General features: G+C 36.4%; 1 protein-coding gene across 1 annotated transcript in view; it reads left to right on the forward strand.

The window, feature by feature from the left end:
* Window positions 1–17,513, forward strand: part of LOC141340109 (piezo-type mechanosensitive ion channel component 2) — a 203,914-nt gene that overhangs the window by 90,740 nt on the left and 95,661 nt on the right. Inside the window, exons 19-28 of the mRNA XM_073845042.1 lie at window positions 6,198–6,361; window positions 6,471–6,647; window positions 7,453–7,599; window positions 8,085–8,285; window positions 9,567–9,771; window positions 11,841–11,942; window positions 12,033–12,198; window positions 12,756–12,999; window positions 13,433–13,529; window positions 16,132–16,291. Coding sequence (XP_073701143.1) covers window positions 6,198–6,361; window positions 6,471–6,647; window positions 7,453–7,599; window positions 8,085–8,285; window positions 9,567–9,771; window positions 11,841–11,942; window positions 12,033–12,198; window positions 12,756–12,999; window positions 13,433–13,529; window positions 16,132–16,291 — 1,663 coding nt within the window. The remainder of the gene's footprint in view (window positions 1–6,197; window positions 6,362–6,470; window positions 6,648–7,452; window positions 7,600–8,084; window positions 8,286–9,566; window positions 9,772–11,840; window positions 11,943–12,032; window positions 12,199–12,755; window positions 13,000–13,432; window positions 13,530–16,131; window positions 16,292–17,513) is intronic.

A 17,513-nucleotide genomic window follows, 5' to 3' on the forward strand; every position in this document is an offset into this window, starting at 1 on the left:
AATTGAGTGCTTTTCTGCTCAGAAACTTGAAATGGCTGTGCACTTTAATAAAAAATAGTTTATTTTGATAATACTATTTAACTATGATGTGGATAAAAAATGTGAAGGCTACTGTAGCTCTACCTCCACCACATCTGTTGTCATTTGATACATTTATATTGCTGCACTAAAATGTATTTTTCTCATTTGTGACAGTTCAGTTAAATGTCACTTCAAATAACGAATAAAAATAAAGTTGCAAAAAAATTATGCAATGATATTTTTGTCAAACTTTTCAGAGAATAACTGAAAACGTACTTTATTTTGGTATATCGTGATATATATCGTTATCGTGATATAAAATAATCCATATCGTGATACATGATTTTTCCATATCGCCCAGCACTAGTCTCACCCTTGCGGCCTAAGACTCAGAACTGGTGTAACTGTTATGTCTTTCCCCGACGGGACTCAGACTCAGTACTTTGTTGCTCTGTTAGTGTCCCTTCCCCTACGGGACTCAGACTCAGAACGATTATCTGTTGCTGCCTTCCCTGTAATGGGCAGCAGACTCAGAACGATTAGTGTCTTTTGGAGAGGTACCTTTATACCTTTCCGATGAGGAGGAGATTGCAATTTGGTGCTTCTCCATTTCCATGCTGTGATTGGCTGGTTCCATCAGAGCGGGGGAACATGGGGTAGCCCACCCTTCTTTCCTCTTGTGGAAGTCATTTGCATAGTCCAAACATAAAGTTAGAAAAGTGTCAATAATGTTTTACTGGTGCATTTCTCACTTTCCAAAACACAATCAGAAAACATTTGGTCATTGAAATGAACACATTAAGTCCAAACATGATGGGAAAAGACTGAACTGTCATGCATGCATTCATTTGTCCATTAACAGCTGAGTTTGTGTAAGATGTTGCACTACACATCGCTGTCAGTGAGAATACTTATTTCTCTGAATAAGTACAAGATGTGTGTTGTGGTCCTGCAAGGTTTAAAAACATAATTATGAATGGATTTGGATGGATCTTTGTGATCTCTCTTTGTTTCACCCACAGTTTGGACAGTTTGCTTATGTTAGTCCACCAAGATCCAATCAAAATGTAGCAAACCTTTGTCCACTATTGTGGCCAGGGAGGGGCACTTGCCATAAACTGGGCCCTGGAATCCACTACACATGAGTACATCTGTAAATAAATGCATTTTAAATTTACGTCTCGCACGCTTTAATGACCTTCAAATGGAACACATACGCTCGCTTCGAACTAATGAATAATGGCGGAATATCCTGTGATGTCCACTTCGAAGGGCAGTAACGTTGGAATAGAACAAATGTCGGAAGCGATGCGTGAAACACACAAAATGTGCAGAGCGGTGGGTTGCGAGGACTGGAATTGAGAACCGCTGCTCTAAGTCATGCAAACTCATTTCTCTCTTGGGGCTACCAACAGCTATGGAGGCTGCCTTATTTCTTATCAACCATGTTCTTAGATACTTTGGTATACCCAAAGACCTTGTCCAGTAGATGCCCTCAATTTATCTCCTGGCTCCTGGGAACCTTCATTGAGCTCCTAGATGTGACCATCTATCTGTCTATCTTAAGGATAAACCTCCAATGACATAGTGAATCACTGGTTCTGGTAGAGTGAGAGGGTCTAGGACTCAGCTCATCACCATCATTTGGTCTGAAATCACATGAGTTTTCCAGCTTTTTATGGCCATACAAACCCTGATACAAACCCTGCATTTGGGCAGAAGAATGAAATGGCCTTTGAGAACCGGTCCACCATAGTCAAAATCTAGTGCAATTTGGTATCAGGGTCTCAAAAGATCTGACAGCATTGGACGGAATTCCACAGGACAAAGTAACAAAATAACATGTCACGATTCATAAATGGGCACCAGAACCAAGAATGCCAAAAAAAGAGAAACAATGTACGACTGATCCATGGATGACAGACCACCATGGAACAATGGACCCCTACGAATAACACTTTAACACAGATATATCCAAAGCACGTTATTCTGTATAATATGTGTGCTCCGGACAGAGAGGAGTGACAATTAAAACATCAATAAGAAAAACAACTTTTTGGTCATTTTAGATTTTTTATTATAACTTGGAAATGTTTTTAACAAACTATCTGATCTAGTCAGACTACTTGTTTTCTTTGTCCATGAAATCTGGCCTCCTGCTTCTGACGCAGTCTTTGTGCCACAGCAGGGTTCAACGCTAAGGAATTTTTCTACTGGCCCGATCGGAGCATAACTTTTCTTTAAATACAATTGATAATTTAAAGAATTAAAGAAGTATTTAAGATTTCAATAACTAAAAATATATGCCAGCAGGTGGCGGCACGAAACTGAAATTGATCACTGAATCATATTCATTTGATTCGTTTGAATGCATGGTTCATTCAAGAATAAAGCAAGTGACTCTCTTTATGAATGGGAAATTGAATCATTTCACTAGATTCGTTTAAAAACAAATGTTCACTTGTAAAAGAAACACCGCTGTGTTTGAATGGAGACGCGCAGAGCCGTTGCACATCTACAATCAAACACAGCAGTATGACTTGGTCCAGAATAATTTTGACGACGGAAAATCAGCCATAGTGTTAGTGTCAGACAATGTAAGTCACTTAATAATAACTTCTTGTTTATTTAACTGCTGTATTAAATCAATATCTCATTTACAAACTCCCATAAAAAAATATTAAAAGCTGTCACTCATCTTAGTTTCCGATATCACAAAGCTCTATTATAATCAACGACGCTCTCTGTACCGCAAGATCAATCTCTTATTTACACTCTCTCTACACTTTGTTTATAGAAGAATTCTTGAGATATATCTGTGATACATTACTGTGCTGTGAACCCAGACACGTCGGCATTTGGCTTTCTGGTGTATTTAGGACTTACACAACAGGTACAAAGCAGCGATCATATTTATCTCTGCCATGGTTGATCGCGCCGCCTTGTTATTCGCGCTAGTGACGGGAAAAACTACAGCGAGTGACGCGATGCGCATATTCGCTTGGCTTTCAGTGTGAACGCACCATTAGACTGTATTTGCGCACGGCAAATTAAACTTTAGTGACAAGGCAGCACTGGCCCGATCAGGGGAGCATCACAGAGATCCGTGAGACTGATACTGATTAGCATTACTGGTGAAAATATTTACTCGCCATGTGGCGGATGGCGCTTTAAATTTAACTCGCCAGACAGAGAATTTGCTCGCATTTGGCGAGTGGCGAGTGCTAATTTCGGACCCTGTATGAATTATAAAAATTCTAATGAATATCATATAAACACAATAAATTAGTAGCCACAAAAGTCAGTTGAATTTGTCTCTAAAATTCTTTGACTGTAAGCTGCTTTTGGAACAAGAGACATGGGGAAGTGGCTTCATTGCATCAGATACATGTCACTTTGCATACAGCTGATTGTTCCACTTTAGGTTTGCGTTCTCTAAACCAGATTAAAACCTGCACCTCCTTCTGAATGTACAATAGAATAGCATTAATGGGACTAATTTGAAAAAGTAAGTAAACAACTCACATACATAAATACAACCACTTTGTTATGAAAACATGATCTGTGGGAGTTTTTAGTAAGTAATCAGCTTGGTGATATTTAAAATAAAATCTCTGTTTCAAAACAAAAGAATTAATAAGAATAACTGAACATAAGTTATTAATTTAATAAATGTAAAATGCTTAAAAACACTAACGTCATTGGGCCAACTGGGTGGCAATTATAGACAATTACTCACTGAACATTAATAGGGATACAGTGGGGATTATTAAATCCACTGCTGACTTTGTATGTTTGCCAACTGGCAAAGAAATGATCAGTTTATAATTTTAATGGTAGGTTTATTTGAACATTATATAAAATTATAATTTTAATGGTAATGGTTTATTTGAACAGTGAACCCCAGCTGCTTCCTGTGTAGTGGATGGGTGGATGGGTATGACCCAAAACACACAGCCAATGCAACAAAGGACTTGCTCAAGAAGAAGCACATTAAGATCCTGGAGTGGTCTAGCCAGTTTTTAGACCTTAATCCCCTAGAAAATGTGTGGAGGGAGCTGAAGGTTCAAGCTGCCAAACATCAACCTCAAAACCTTAATTAACTTGGAGAGGATCTGCAAAAAGGACTGGGACAAAATTTTTTCGAGTCACCACCTCCAAGAGCTCCTCATACTGTGGGGACTGGGGGAGCGGTTGAACACTTTCAACAACGCTCTCCACATCAACCTCCTTGGAGGAAGATAGGAGAAGTGTTGAGACCTCTTCCTGGTAGGAAGGAACCGCAGCGTGGGCTTCCTCATCCAGCAAAAGATCAATCGATCCGCCAGGTGAGGAATGTGATAGGGGTTCACCCATCTCCATTCCCTCTAGCAGATCGAGCTGTGAACCCCACGAGTGCAGCTGCCGCTCCGCCTCGGCGGAAGCGGGGCCAGACCCGCAAAGGAACGCTGGTGGAAGCTCACTCCTCGAAGAGAGCTTTCTGGGAACGAAGCACCCGCAGTGGAAGACGATCACACTGCAAACAGCCAGCCCCCTCGAGAGCTGACTGTGTGTGCTCCGCACCCAAGCAGACCACACACAGATTGTGTGTATCCCCACCAACAATGAAGCGTTGGCAGGGAGGAACACACCTTCTGTGGGGCTGCTCAACCGCTTTTTTATATAAACTCTTTCCCCCTTTCTTGGTTGACATGTCTACTCAAATAAAAGTTGTGCAAACTGGCACAGAAAAACAGCAGACATGCAACAGACAGACAATATTCACTTCGCTGAATGACAAAAGCTGACGCCGGCTTCAAACGCACATGCTTTATACTTCCTGGTCGCTTACGTCACCACGCCTGCAGTGTTGTTTTTGACAACCATCTTAGATTTAGTCTTAGTCTTAGTCTTTTGGACTAAAATGCTTATTAGTTTTAGTCAAATTTTAGTCACTTCTATATGTGATAGTTTTAGTCCAATTTTAGAAAAGTAGGAAAAGTAGTCTTTTAACAAATTAATGTAGGTCAGTAAGTATTTTGCTGTTGGGTAGTGTCACTTATAAGTTGTGAAAATAGCAGATCTATAGTTCAACACAATGTGAGCTTCCGGATCGACTATTTTCACCAATAATTACAATAATGAAGGAATGGTTTTAGACATAAAAGACATATATTTGAAATAATGTGCAAACTGCCCCAACATGGTTAATCGTCTGTCTGTCTGAGTGACAACAATGTAACATGTTGAGCACGCCAGGTGGTGGGCGTAACCAAACAAGGATAGAATGCTAAAATGGCTTGCCATAGCCTACTAGTATGGCAAAGAGTATTTAATGCTAAAACGGCTTGCCATAGCCTACTAGTCTGGCAAAGAGTATTTAATGCTAAAACGGCTTGCCATAGCGGCAGATACTTTTTAGGTTTTAATTGGCATGCACAATAAGCAGAAATGTCGTGCATTTTAAACGTCTGACGGACCACCCACTAACATTTTCGTCTATTCTCGTCTCGTCAACGAAAGCTCACACACGTCTCGTCATGTTTTAGTCATCAACGAGCCATTTTTATCTCGTCATCGTCTCATTATCGGCATGAAAAAAAAGTTGCGTCAACGAAATTATTTCGTCATCGTCATCGTTGACGAAAACAACACTGCACGCCTGTGACGTCACTCCCTTCATCTGATTGGTTGCAGTTGACATTAGATTTACAAAATAACTTTTGTGATTAGTCAATAAACTACTAGTGTCAGGGTTATGTATTTTGGTTGAGTCTGGTCTTATCCTGTTTATGTGGTTGTGCATATGTGACATCTCCAACAATATCCTGTGTTTTGTTTTGCTAACTAATGGCTTTCTAATTGTTTTCTGTTTACTCAATTGTTGTGTGCTTTAATACAGCCACTGTGTCATGAAAACTAGCCAACAATAACACAGATAAGCATGCTAATATAACTTTTTTTAACTAAATGTAATGTATGGAATGAGCAAATTTGAAGTTATCTGTCGCAGAACTGGCATACATAAAGTTCTATACACCACAGTCATCATGTAGTCATCTTAACGCTATGGCTTATTTAAATTAAACAAGTTGGACAAGGAAAAAAAAAGAAATCCACACTGCTTGCTCAATTTTTTTTTACTTCAATTCAATTTCAAAATCCTTATATTAATAGAATATGTGCATATATTGCAGAGCCTGCAGTGAAGCCGTGGTTGGTGGTGATAGACAGGGTGCATGAGTTGACCCTGCAAGCAGTTCTGTGGTTATGGAGAGGTCAGGAGGTGTGCTGGAGAATACTGGAGCTCCACAGCTTCAAACTAGTTTCTACAGGCATCATATGGGTATGCGTGCAGGAGGTAAGACATAAACCAGTGTACAGCCTACACATACTGGATGCACAGTCACCCTTAACTAGTACCTTTCCAATGTTGCAGGTACACACACTCTTATATTCATATATTTCAGGTATCGCTGATGAACTTCCTGTTTATGGTGCTGTGGACATTTGCTCTGCCATACTTGAGACTGCGGCCTTTGGCTTTCAATGTTTCTTCTGTTTGGGCCTGTGTGATGGTTGTGTGTAAAATGATGTACCAGCTCAAAATTATTAAACCATCTGAGTATTCTTCAAACTGCACTGCTGTAAGTATTATTATTGTGACTGCAGCCATAGAAATGTAATTTTTTGTTGTACTTACATATAATGTACTGGCAATATTAAGTAAATGCATGGTTAAAGGGTTAGTTCACCCAAAAATGGTAATTAACCCATTATTTACTCATCCTCCTTGCATCCTAGGTGTATATGACTTCCTTCTTTTAGACGATTTCACTTAGAGTTATATATAAAAAAAAAATATCCAGGCATTTCCAAGCTCTATAATGGCAATGGGTGGGTGTTACTCTTCATCAGTCGAAAAACTTATTGGACTTGTTTTGGACTGATGAAGAGGAACACTCACCTATGCCGTTCTAAAGCTTGCAAGTGGCAGGATAGATTTTAATATAATTAAAATTAATTAAATATAATTTATCTGGAAAAAGTCATATACACCTAGGATGCCTGGAGGGTGAGTAAATACTGGGCTTATTTTCATTTTTGGGTGAACTATCCCTTTAAGGTTAGGATTAGGGGTAGGGTCAGGGTTAGGACCAAGATATTACCTTTTTACTGTAATGTGACCAGCTGTGAATTAGAACTCAAGGAACCAGATTAAACCTTAGTAGGTATTTGCGAATAGTTAGCATGTTCTAGTATGTTGGTGGCATGATTTGATTTGTTTCTGGCTAGTTGTTTGACAGTAGATAGAGAGTGAGGCACATCATTCATAGTTTCTAACGTTGCAAAAAGGTAAATGGTTAAAAAAATATATTGCATAAAAACATTTTCTTTTTAAATGTCCAAATTGATGTATTCAAGTTATTTTATCTTTCAACTTTTCCAAAGGGCCTATCATCATGTAATGACAGTTGGACCAATGATAACAGAGCAGAGCTATTGAGGATTTCAGTTCTGTATCTTGCACCAGTAGATCCAGCAATGTGGGTTGGTGGACTGAGGAAGTGTGAGGATCGCATCCTACCCTGCCTCTGGGTATTCTGCTAAGTATTTTATTATTATTTTTATAATAATGGACTATAATATGATATTGGCTCATTTCTCAGTAGGTACTGACCCAAACCATTTCAATTTCTATAGCTCTAAACCTGACACTATTTTCCTGTTTAACACTGTAAAATAGTGCTGTTTTGTATAAAGTACTATATAAATAAAGACACTCGAGCACCAATTTGCATGTCTCCTTAAATCAAACACTCCTTATTCCACTCATCAGCTCATTTATAGGGACCCAAACATGTCATGTAGTGTATTTCTGGAACACTTTAAACCAGTTCAGGAGTGTTTTTGAGGTGTTTTTCTTTGCATATCCTCTCTCACTCAGAAATAGGTAATTACATTGCAGAATTAAAAATATAATTAGTGTAAATGGTGCTTCATGTTGACTTTAACTGAATTGTCTATATATGTACACTGAAATCTATTTGTTTGTTTGTTTGCGGGTGATTCCATGTGAATAGAATCACCTGTTAATTTTAGGCCTCCTTGTATTTGATGTGACTGTGCATCGGCACCAGCTCCATCACCGTCTTCAAAATGGCCTTAAAGCAACACACAGTAGGACCATATTTCAGGGTGTGACACACCAGCATCTAAACCACGGCATTCTGCCCTCCCTCAAATATTTTGCGAACTATTTCTTCTACAAGTTTGGTTTGGAGGTGCGTGAAGTTGTCATTTATTCATTCACTCATTCACTTAACAGGAAATGAAGCTCTTGAGATTTCTTTTACGAGAAGGTCCTGATAAAGATAGGCAGCACATTTAGTTAAACATGAAAACATTTGAACAAACAGGTAAATCCAAAACCAAATAATTGCAATTACAAAATACAATTACATTAATTACGGAAACCTACGGTGACTGCCAGGGGACATGATCGGTTCACGAAACACTATATTTATATAAGCTAGTCTATTAATTAAAATAAAATAAAACGTATGTTAAATTCTAACTGCATTCCAGTCATATAGCATAATCAAAGCTTTATTGGCATGTTGAGCATTTACAGTATCATTTACATTCAGAACGTTATGTAAAGAGGTCAAAATGAAGGGAAAAACTAATATAAACTAATATGAAAAATACAACCAATAATAAGGATGTCGTTAGCTCAACAGAATGATGTCATTGGCACAAGATAATTTTGTCGATAATATTACGTTCCCACAAGTTTATATGTCGGGGCAACGCCAAAATTAGGTGAACCGATCATGTCCCCTGGCAGTCACCTTAGAAACCAACTCTAAATCCAATCAAATGAAGCTAAAACTAAATGGCCTTTTACCTATATTTGTACAAACTTGCAGGATATTCAATTCAATTCAATTATGTGAACGAAGACCATTACTCTTTATGCCTTTTGAGTGATATACTGCTAAATAAGAAAGAAGCAAAGCTGGAATAATTTTATATATGATTATATGCCATCGCTTGAATCTGCGTGATTACAATATGGGCTCGAGAATACAGCAGACAATGATAATGACAATGTAAGGGCTTTTGAATTAGCAATAAACCTTAATGATCCATAATATACTGGAGTCCAACTACTGTAAACAATGCTTAGGCACCTGAATATAGATAATATCATAATAATCCAGCACTAACGAACAGTATCAGACACCAATCTCCTTTTTGTTTTTAAGTATTTTTGAAACATGTAGTTGTATATAGCATTACTTTTGTTTCTGTTCACTATTGTTAAAATGAAAATGTCAAAAACACAACATAATTTTTAGAACTGTTAAAACGCTGCTTTGTTACCGTACACTACTATGAAGTGTTACCAATATTTTTTAAAATTTTTAAAGCATGTATAAATAATTATTCAATATTCATTGTTGGAGCTTTAGCTGAGAATGCAAATCATAAGCTGGCAAGTTTTCAAACTAGCATCAGCAATTTATGTACTACATTTTCTACTTTCTTTCATGTTTCAGGTGTGTTTTGTGGTAGCAGTAAATGTTATTGGCCAGCGGATGGATGTCTGTGCACTTCTGCACTCTTTTGCTCTAATGGCTGTACTGGCACGACGTCGTAGAAAGGCCATAGGAGAAGTGTGGCCAAAATACTGCTGCTTTATTGCAAGTTTCATGGTGCTGCAGTACCTGCTCTGCATTGGCCTACCACCAGCACTCTGCATTGGTCAGTTACTCAACATTTACTGCTGCAAAGTTATAGTAATCACTGATACTGTAAAGTGCATTTTCGGTTTATTGTGTTGAATTGTAAGAAAGGTACACATTTAATTATAGGTAGTCAGGGGTGCACATATGTCTGTCAGCTTGGTTCATATAAGAGCACCTGTAGATTTGGTTTGGTTCTCACACTGAACCAAGCTCACTATTCTGCAATTTATTACTCTGCTGAAGATTAAGAGAATGGTGTTATTAAAAATCTAATTTACAAGGCAGAAATAATCTGTGTATCCAGTGGCAAGTGGTGCCAAATTTTCTAGGTGGGGCGCCACATCCAGCATAAATTATTTAGAATACATTGCGATATGATTTATCCCAGTATTACAAAAGGAAAAGTATTAAGACTTGAAACATTTTAAATAAAGATAATTGTTTTACCAAATTCAAGATTCTAACAAAAAAAAATGTTTTCTGCAAGCTTTTTTTTTAATGATTTTTAAAAATAATTTAAATTTGATGTGTACAGTGCAACAGCGAAATCTGTGAGAAAAGTTACATTTGTGTAGACCATTTTTTTTAGACATAAAGTGCTGCTTAAAAGTTTGTGAACCCCAGCTATATAAGTCCTGAAAGTAGACAAAGAGAACCCAATCAAACAAGTGAGAAAAATATATTTTCTTTTGTCATTTATTTATTGGGAAAAATGATCCAGTGTTACAGTTAATGGGTGAAATTAGAGTCCATCTGTGAAGATATGTGTTCTGTCAGTGCAATGACTATCAAATGTCAGTATGTGACCTGTTTTATTCAAAGAACACGGGTCTATCAAAGTCTGATCATGTTTGTGGAAGTGAATGTCGCGAACAAAGGAGATTACTGAGGACCTCGAAAAAAGAGATGATGTTGCTCATTGGGCTAGAAAAGGTTACAAAAACCCATCTCTAAAGAGTTTGGATTCCACAAATCTACAGTCAGACAGATTGTGTACAAATTGAGGAAATTCAAAAGCACTGATAACTTGAGAACTGAGAAGTGGTCGACCAACAAAGATCACTCCAAAGCAGAACGTGTAATAGTTTAAATAGTGTAAATGTTTGAGTTCTCTTTGTCTACTTTCAGGACTTTAACAAAAATCTGATGATGTTTTGGGTCATGTTTATGCAGAAATATAAAAGAAATTCTAAAGGGTCATACACCAGCCAATAACAGTATTCAAGGCGAAACAATGAGTAATGCAAAAAACAGGCAATGGTCAGGGAAGGCAGTAAACAATCACAAAAAACAGGGAAACAGTCCAAGGTCCATAACACAGACAAGCCAAGGCTAGACTAGGCTAGGCAAAAACAAGGCTATGAAAACACAAGCAAAACACTCAGCAGTGTCCGCTTACAGCTGAACAAGTCTTTACCATGTGAGTGTATTCTGTATGCTGCTTAAATAATCCTTCTGATACGAAACAGGTGCACATGCAATCAGTTCTTGGGCAGAGGGTGTTATGGGAAATAGAGTCCGGGATACAGTGGCAAAGGTCTGGGATGCAAGAGAACTTTTGTGAATAAAAATGTTGCCATTTATTGTGGTTGTGTTTTCATTAAAAATAACAATGAACCACAAACTAAGCATTAATTTTAAAGAAAAAAATCCAAAGATCTTTTATTTATTTGTGTTACAATCCAGGGACAGTATATTATATCATCCGTCTTAGTCATTTTGTTAATGAAAGTTTAATGTTTATATAATTTGTCATTGTACTATTTTATTGTTTTCTTTTTTGGAGTGTCTGTTTACACTAATTGCAAATAGCCCACCTTGTTGGCAGAGGCTATTTATGGTAACTCTGCCTACCAGTGTGCAAGTGCATTTTTGCACTTCCTGTAAATGGCATATCGCTAAAAAGTACTGCTATTTTTACTTAGTGTAAATAGCATCGGTCGCTTCTTTTCACTTTGCAATGACTGTAGAAATGGTATTTATTAATTGCTAATTACACGGTTTGACCACATACAGTTAAAGGCTTCTTAGCTTACCATTACACTCTGTAATGTATTCTAATGAAACCATTCCACTCTCTGCTAGATTATCCCTGGAGAAAGTCATCTGCTGCTTTGAGCTCTAATCTGATAAAGTGGCTGTATCTACCAGACTTCGCTATGAGGCCCAATGCCAAATTCATTCTCTGTAACTTACTCCATCACACCACATTGAATCAGCATATTTACCAAGAAAAATATGTGTTTCACTCTCATTGTCTAATTTCTTTTCAATCAGATGATTGCCTGCTGTTGTTGGTAGCATCTCTCCAGTGGCAGGTCTTTGAGGATGAAAATCAGGCTTGTGTGAGACTCTTAGCAGGAGAGAATGTGGAGATCAGCCGAAGTCTGGATCCACAAACCCTCAACCAGTACACTCCTGTCAACAACTTTCTTCATTGCCGGTATATGTGAATTTTTCATTAGTGTACATTTTCAGCACATTTTCAGCTTAAGAATTATAGACAGAACAAATATTTTGTCATGAATATCTGAACATAGAATATACAAAAAGAAGGAACAATATTTTTTGAAATATTTATTTAACTGAAATGTCTGTAGGTTTCATTCAAAATGAACATTTTGCAACATTTTGAACACTATGTCCGGATCTGATTTAGAATGATGATTAAAATATAGATTTAGCAGATTGAGTTCATCAACCCCCCAAAAACTTGCACAGTCATCTACCTCTTTGTGGGTTTGACATGAATGTTTGATGATTGCGTTAGCATACAAGCTCGTAAGCAATGCTTCTATTGTTTACTTCTGCTTCTTCTTCGCTTGTCTGGATCCCCACTGTATAACAGTTAAAACCTAATTGGCTGAACATTTTCAAATACTTTTTACAGTTTGTGCAAAGTGTAAAAATGATCAGAGTGTCATTTATAGCTTTTGTTCAGTATAAACACAGATATATGTAGAAAGTTGTGATATGTTATGCTTTTGTGTGTGCTTTCAGGTCGTATCTGGACATGGTGAAGCTGTTTGTGTTCAGTTACTTTTTCTGGCTGGTGTTATGTCTCATCTTTATCACTGGAACCACAAGAATTAATATCTTTTGTCTGGGTTATCTGGTGGCCTGTTTCTATTTCATGCTGTTTGGAGGCACGTTACTGCTGCAGCCAGTGCAATATGTGCTTAGACTGTGGGACTGTCTCATAGCTTACACCTGTGTGGTCATCAGCCTCAAGAACATGCTCTCAGTAAGCACATTGAGTGTTCTGTCACACCCTATAGCATGTTACTGTGACTAAAGGAGGCCAAAAACTATAACCATGCTCTGCAAATTTCACCCAGGGAATACTGGATTTTTTACAATTTAAATGCAGATCCTATACAGGTCAAAAATAACATAAAGGACCATACACATAAACTAACTGCATTAGCCAAGAACCAATTGTGCCATCTAAAAGTGTGTATTACTATATCACACAGCAGGGGAAATAACTGGTTTGAACTCCAACTTTTGTGAACAAAGCACACAAAGACAGTTCATGTCTCATGTATTACTTTGCACTCCCTTCTTATTCCCACCCAAATGTAATTATGTAATAAGTAATGAAATATTAAGATCATTTTAAAAATGCAGTGCCTCTCTGAAGTATAATTACTTACTGTGTTTGTGTGTGTGATCAGCTTGGCTCTTGTGTTTATCTGGAGAGTCTACAGAAGCACGGCTGTTGGCTCATTCAAGCTTTTAGCATGTTCTGCACCATCAATGGCTACAGTTTACGTAAGTAACACTCTATTGAATATGATTCCTCATAGAGTAATTAAATCATTAGTACATCACTGAAAATTATTATATGAATCATATGGTATGAAATATCATGAATGCTTATTTTAGGTTTAAGTGTGTGTAAAGATTTAGAAACAAGCAGAGCAGTGGCGGCTGGTCCCCTTCAAGTTAGCCAAGGAAGAAGACTAATAACGTGTTAAAAATAAGTTTAATACATATTGCAAAAAACGAAATTGCATAATTTTGTCATACTATTCGACTGGTAGTTGTGTTAGAACCTGTTAAAAAAAAAAAAAACTGTTTTTCGTTTGTTTGTGTATGCGGGACGCCGGCCAAATGGGTGTCTATTAGGTCTGTAAATTTTTGAATTTCATGTGACTTGAGGCTGAGCTCTGATTGGCTCGTTTCAGATTGTCCTCGGGGCGCAGAGCACAGCGTCCCAGACCGTCCCACTTTAGATATTAGCCAATCAATATTGTTTTTATATATTTTGTCCTCATGTGATTGGACCGTTCTCGACTGTCAAATATGTGCAATACCTTTTCCGAGATGAAAGTAAATTCGATTTTATCTTAAAAAAAAAAAAAAACTATCACAAGCCATTCAAATGAAGAAAAAAATAAAACAAACTTACGAATCATGGAGCTTGGATAAAGTTTGCTCGCTAGATGCGATGTAAGTCATGCTTTTATCGTTATCCCTGTTTGTTATTTCAAAGTCCTGTCACCGAAGCGTTGTGGGCAATTACACAGAAAGTAACTGAAACAATGCAGTTTAACTCGATCGTAGGGGTACAAGCACAATGGTTTATGTAGATGATGCAGTTACACAATAGACGTCTTTTTTCAAGTAAATTGTGAGTGTTTATGTTAGTATTATTATAAGCACTATATATATATATATATATATATATATAGAGAGAGAGAGAGAGAGAGAGATGTATATGTGACCCTGGACCACAAAACCAGTCATAAGGTTAAATTTGACAAATATTTGAGATTTATACATCATATGAAAGCTCAATAAATAAGCTTTCTACTGATGTATGGTTTGTTAGGATTGGACAATATTTGGCTGAGATACATCTATTTGAAATCAGAAATCTGAGGATGCAAAAAAATCAAAAAGACTGAGAAAATCACCTTTAAAGTTGTCCAAATTAGGTTCTTAACAATGCATATTACAAATCAAAAATTACATTTTGATATGTTTACAGTTGGAATTTTACAAAAAATCTTCATGGAACATGAACTTTACTTAATTTCTTAATGATTTTTGGCATAAAAGAAAAATCAAAAAATTTTAACCCATGCAATGTATTTTTGGCTATTGCTACAAATATACCCCAGCGACTTAAGACTGGTTTTGTGGTCCAGGGTCACATATATGTATATGTGTTCCTTCTTTAATTGGACATACATTCAGTTATGTCTACCAACTTCACAAATATATTGTCAATACCATTATAATTAGGTCAAAACAATTAATGGTCTACACGTATTAAGTATTTACAGTTTTTGCATAACAGTTACTTATATCGGACTATATAACTTTATGAAAATTAATTTATATGCAATGTTTTACTACAAATTAATTTATTTTCACTGTCTTTAAACTGAGATTTATCCTGTGGCTCCCTCGTGTGGATAACATTAGTATTATAGCCTTCATCTCTGAATCACATTAATATAAATGGCTAATATTTTTTTGGATGATTACAAATGCTTAATGATTACTTTACTGATAATAAAGCCTGTATTAACAATGTGATTCATTTTGTGTGCGCCCCCCTAAAATTTTTTAGCACCAGCCGCCACTGAAGCAGAGTATGACTGTTTCTAAAGCATGCAGTGCCATATGCTGTTCTAAACTAAGCTCAGAATAAAGAAAGAATCGCAATGCAGTAGATATATTTTCCCAGCCCTACACTGCATAAAATTGTGTATATGTGCAAAATCATGTATGCTAGGGGTGTCAAACTCAATTCCTGCAGGGCCACAACCTTGAGTTTAGATTTAAACCTAATTAAATGCACCTGATCAAAGCTAATCATGTCCTTCGGGCTTATTTGAAAACTACATGGTTTGTGTGCTGGAGCAGGGTTGGAACTAAAGTCAGCAAGTTCATTTTAACTAAAGTAGTTAACTAATGAACCTTATTGTGAAGAGTTACCAAATAAATAAATAAATATGTATGTATATACACAATAATAACTTTAAAAATTGAGAACTTAAATGATGTCCTGCTCAACTAAAAAGCTGGGTATCATCAACATGAGCATGACAGCTAATTGCATGTACTTTCTTGTATAAAATAGTATCGGGAAAAAAGTACTGCAGTTGAATAAATGATATTATGAAAAGTGCTATAACAAGTTAGAATGTAATAATTTGTTATAATGTAAAAAAAAACAAGCACTTAAAATTTGTACATTTTTTTACAATGTTTACAATGAAAAATGTTTACTGAACATCATAGTCATATAGTCATGTTGAACATGATTGTATTGGAATGTGCATAATTTTGATTTAGCATTATGTAGGTTCATTGACAGGCCTCAATCAAATTTGCATTTGTCATATGTGTTTTTGTGCAGCCAAACCTGACAATCAGTGTGAATTGCCAGAGGGTGAAGCTGGTATCGTCTGGGATGCGATCTGTTTTACTGTCCTGTTGGCTCAGAGGAAAGTTTTCCTCAGCTACTACTTCCTCTATGTTGTTTCTGACCTTCAGACTTCTAAGGTCCTTGCTTCAAGGTGAGAAAAGTATCTATGGTGTTATTTTTGTAAATGAAAACTAAAACTATTGATCAGAAAACATTTTCATAAACTGAAATAAAATAAAAACGAAAAAAATAAATGAAAAACTAGAACGAAACAGAACTAACAACTTTTATTGAAAAACTAACTGAAATAAAGTAATTATCAAAAATAAATAATCGTTTTCGTAATAATTAAGTTCTCACCCCTTGGCAGAAAAACAAAGACAGCGACCTGAACAGCACTTGAATCCGTGTATCATTCGTCCTCTATCAGTTGATAAATGAAAATCAAAAAATGAAAATCTGATTGTTTTTTTTTATTTGATTTTGAATCAGAAACGAAAAATGAAAATAATCTTGTTTTTCATATTTTAAAATTTCGTTTTGGATCAAAAATACAAAATTGAAAAGGGTCCACACAACAGAATCTGTTTTTAATATTTAATTGCTGGGTTGTGCGTCACCCTATGGAAGCCCATTTCCGCCACTGAATAAAAAAAAAAAAATATATATATATATATATATATATATATATATATATATATTGCGACTTTTTTTCTCAGAATTGCAAGTTATATAGTCAGAATCGCGAGATATAAAGTCGCAGTTGCGAGTTATAAAGCCAGAATTGCAAGATATAAAGTGGCAATTGCAAGAAAAAAAGTCAGAATTCTGACTTTTTTCTCGCAATTGCGACTTTATATCGCAATTCTGACTTTTGTTTCCGTTCATTTGTGACACTTTCTGGCAAAGCACAATAGGAAAGGAGATCTTGTCTTGTTAAAACGACATATTATGTCATAAAAACGATATGATTTCCCGTTATAGAAAATATATGATTACATGTGAGCGAGCTAGGTGATTGACCGCGCTGCCTTCGCCACAGTCCTGACATAAAGGAGGATCTGCACGCTGCTGAAGTTATAGAAATACACTGTTTTAAGTATTTTAATGTAATGGTTTCAGTTGTAGCAGCATGTTTATTAGGATTAATCTGTCTACAACCACTGCACTCAGACCCAGAGGATATGACTAACAGCAAATCCAAATACTAACCGAAAGAAAAAAGAGAGAAATAACAAACGATTTGATTGTATTATGATGATAATTATGAGGATTTCGTTCTGTTTTAACATGGGAAAAACATAAGCCAGAATTTTCGAATATTTTTGTTCATTTTTTGTCTTTACTGTCTGTACCATCATGCAGAATAAATG

Source organism: Garra rufa, chromosome 8 (genome assembly GCF_049309525.1).
Source record: "Garra rufa chromosome 8, GarRuf1.0, whole genome shotgun sequence".
NCBI lineage: Eukaryota > Metazoa > Chordata > Actinopteri > Cypriniformes > Cyprinidae > Garra > Garra rufa.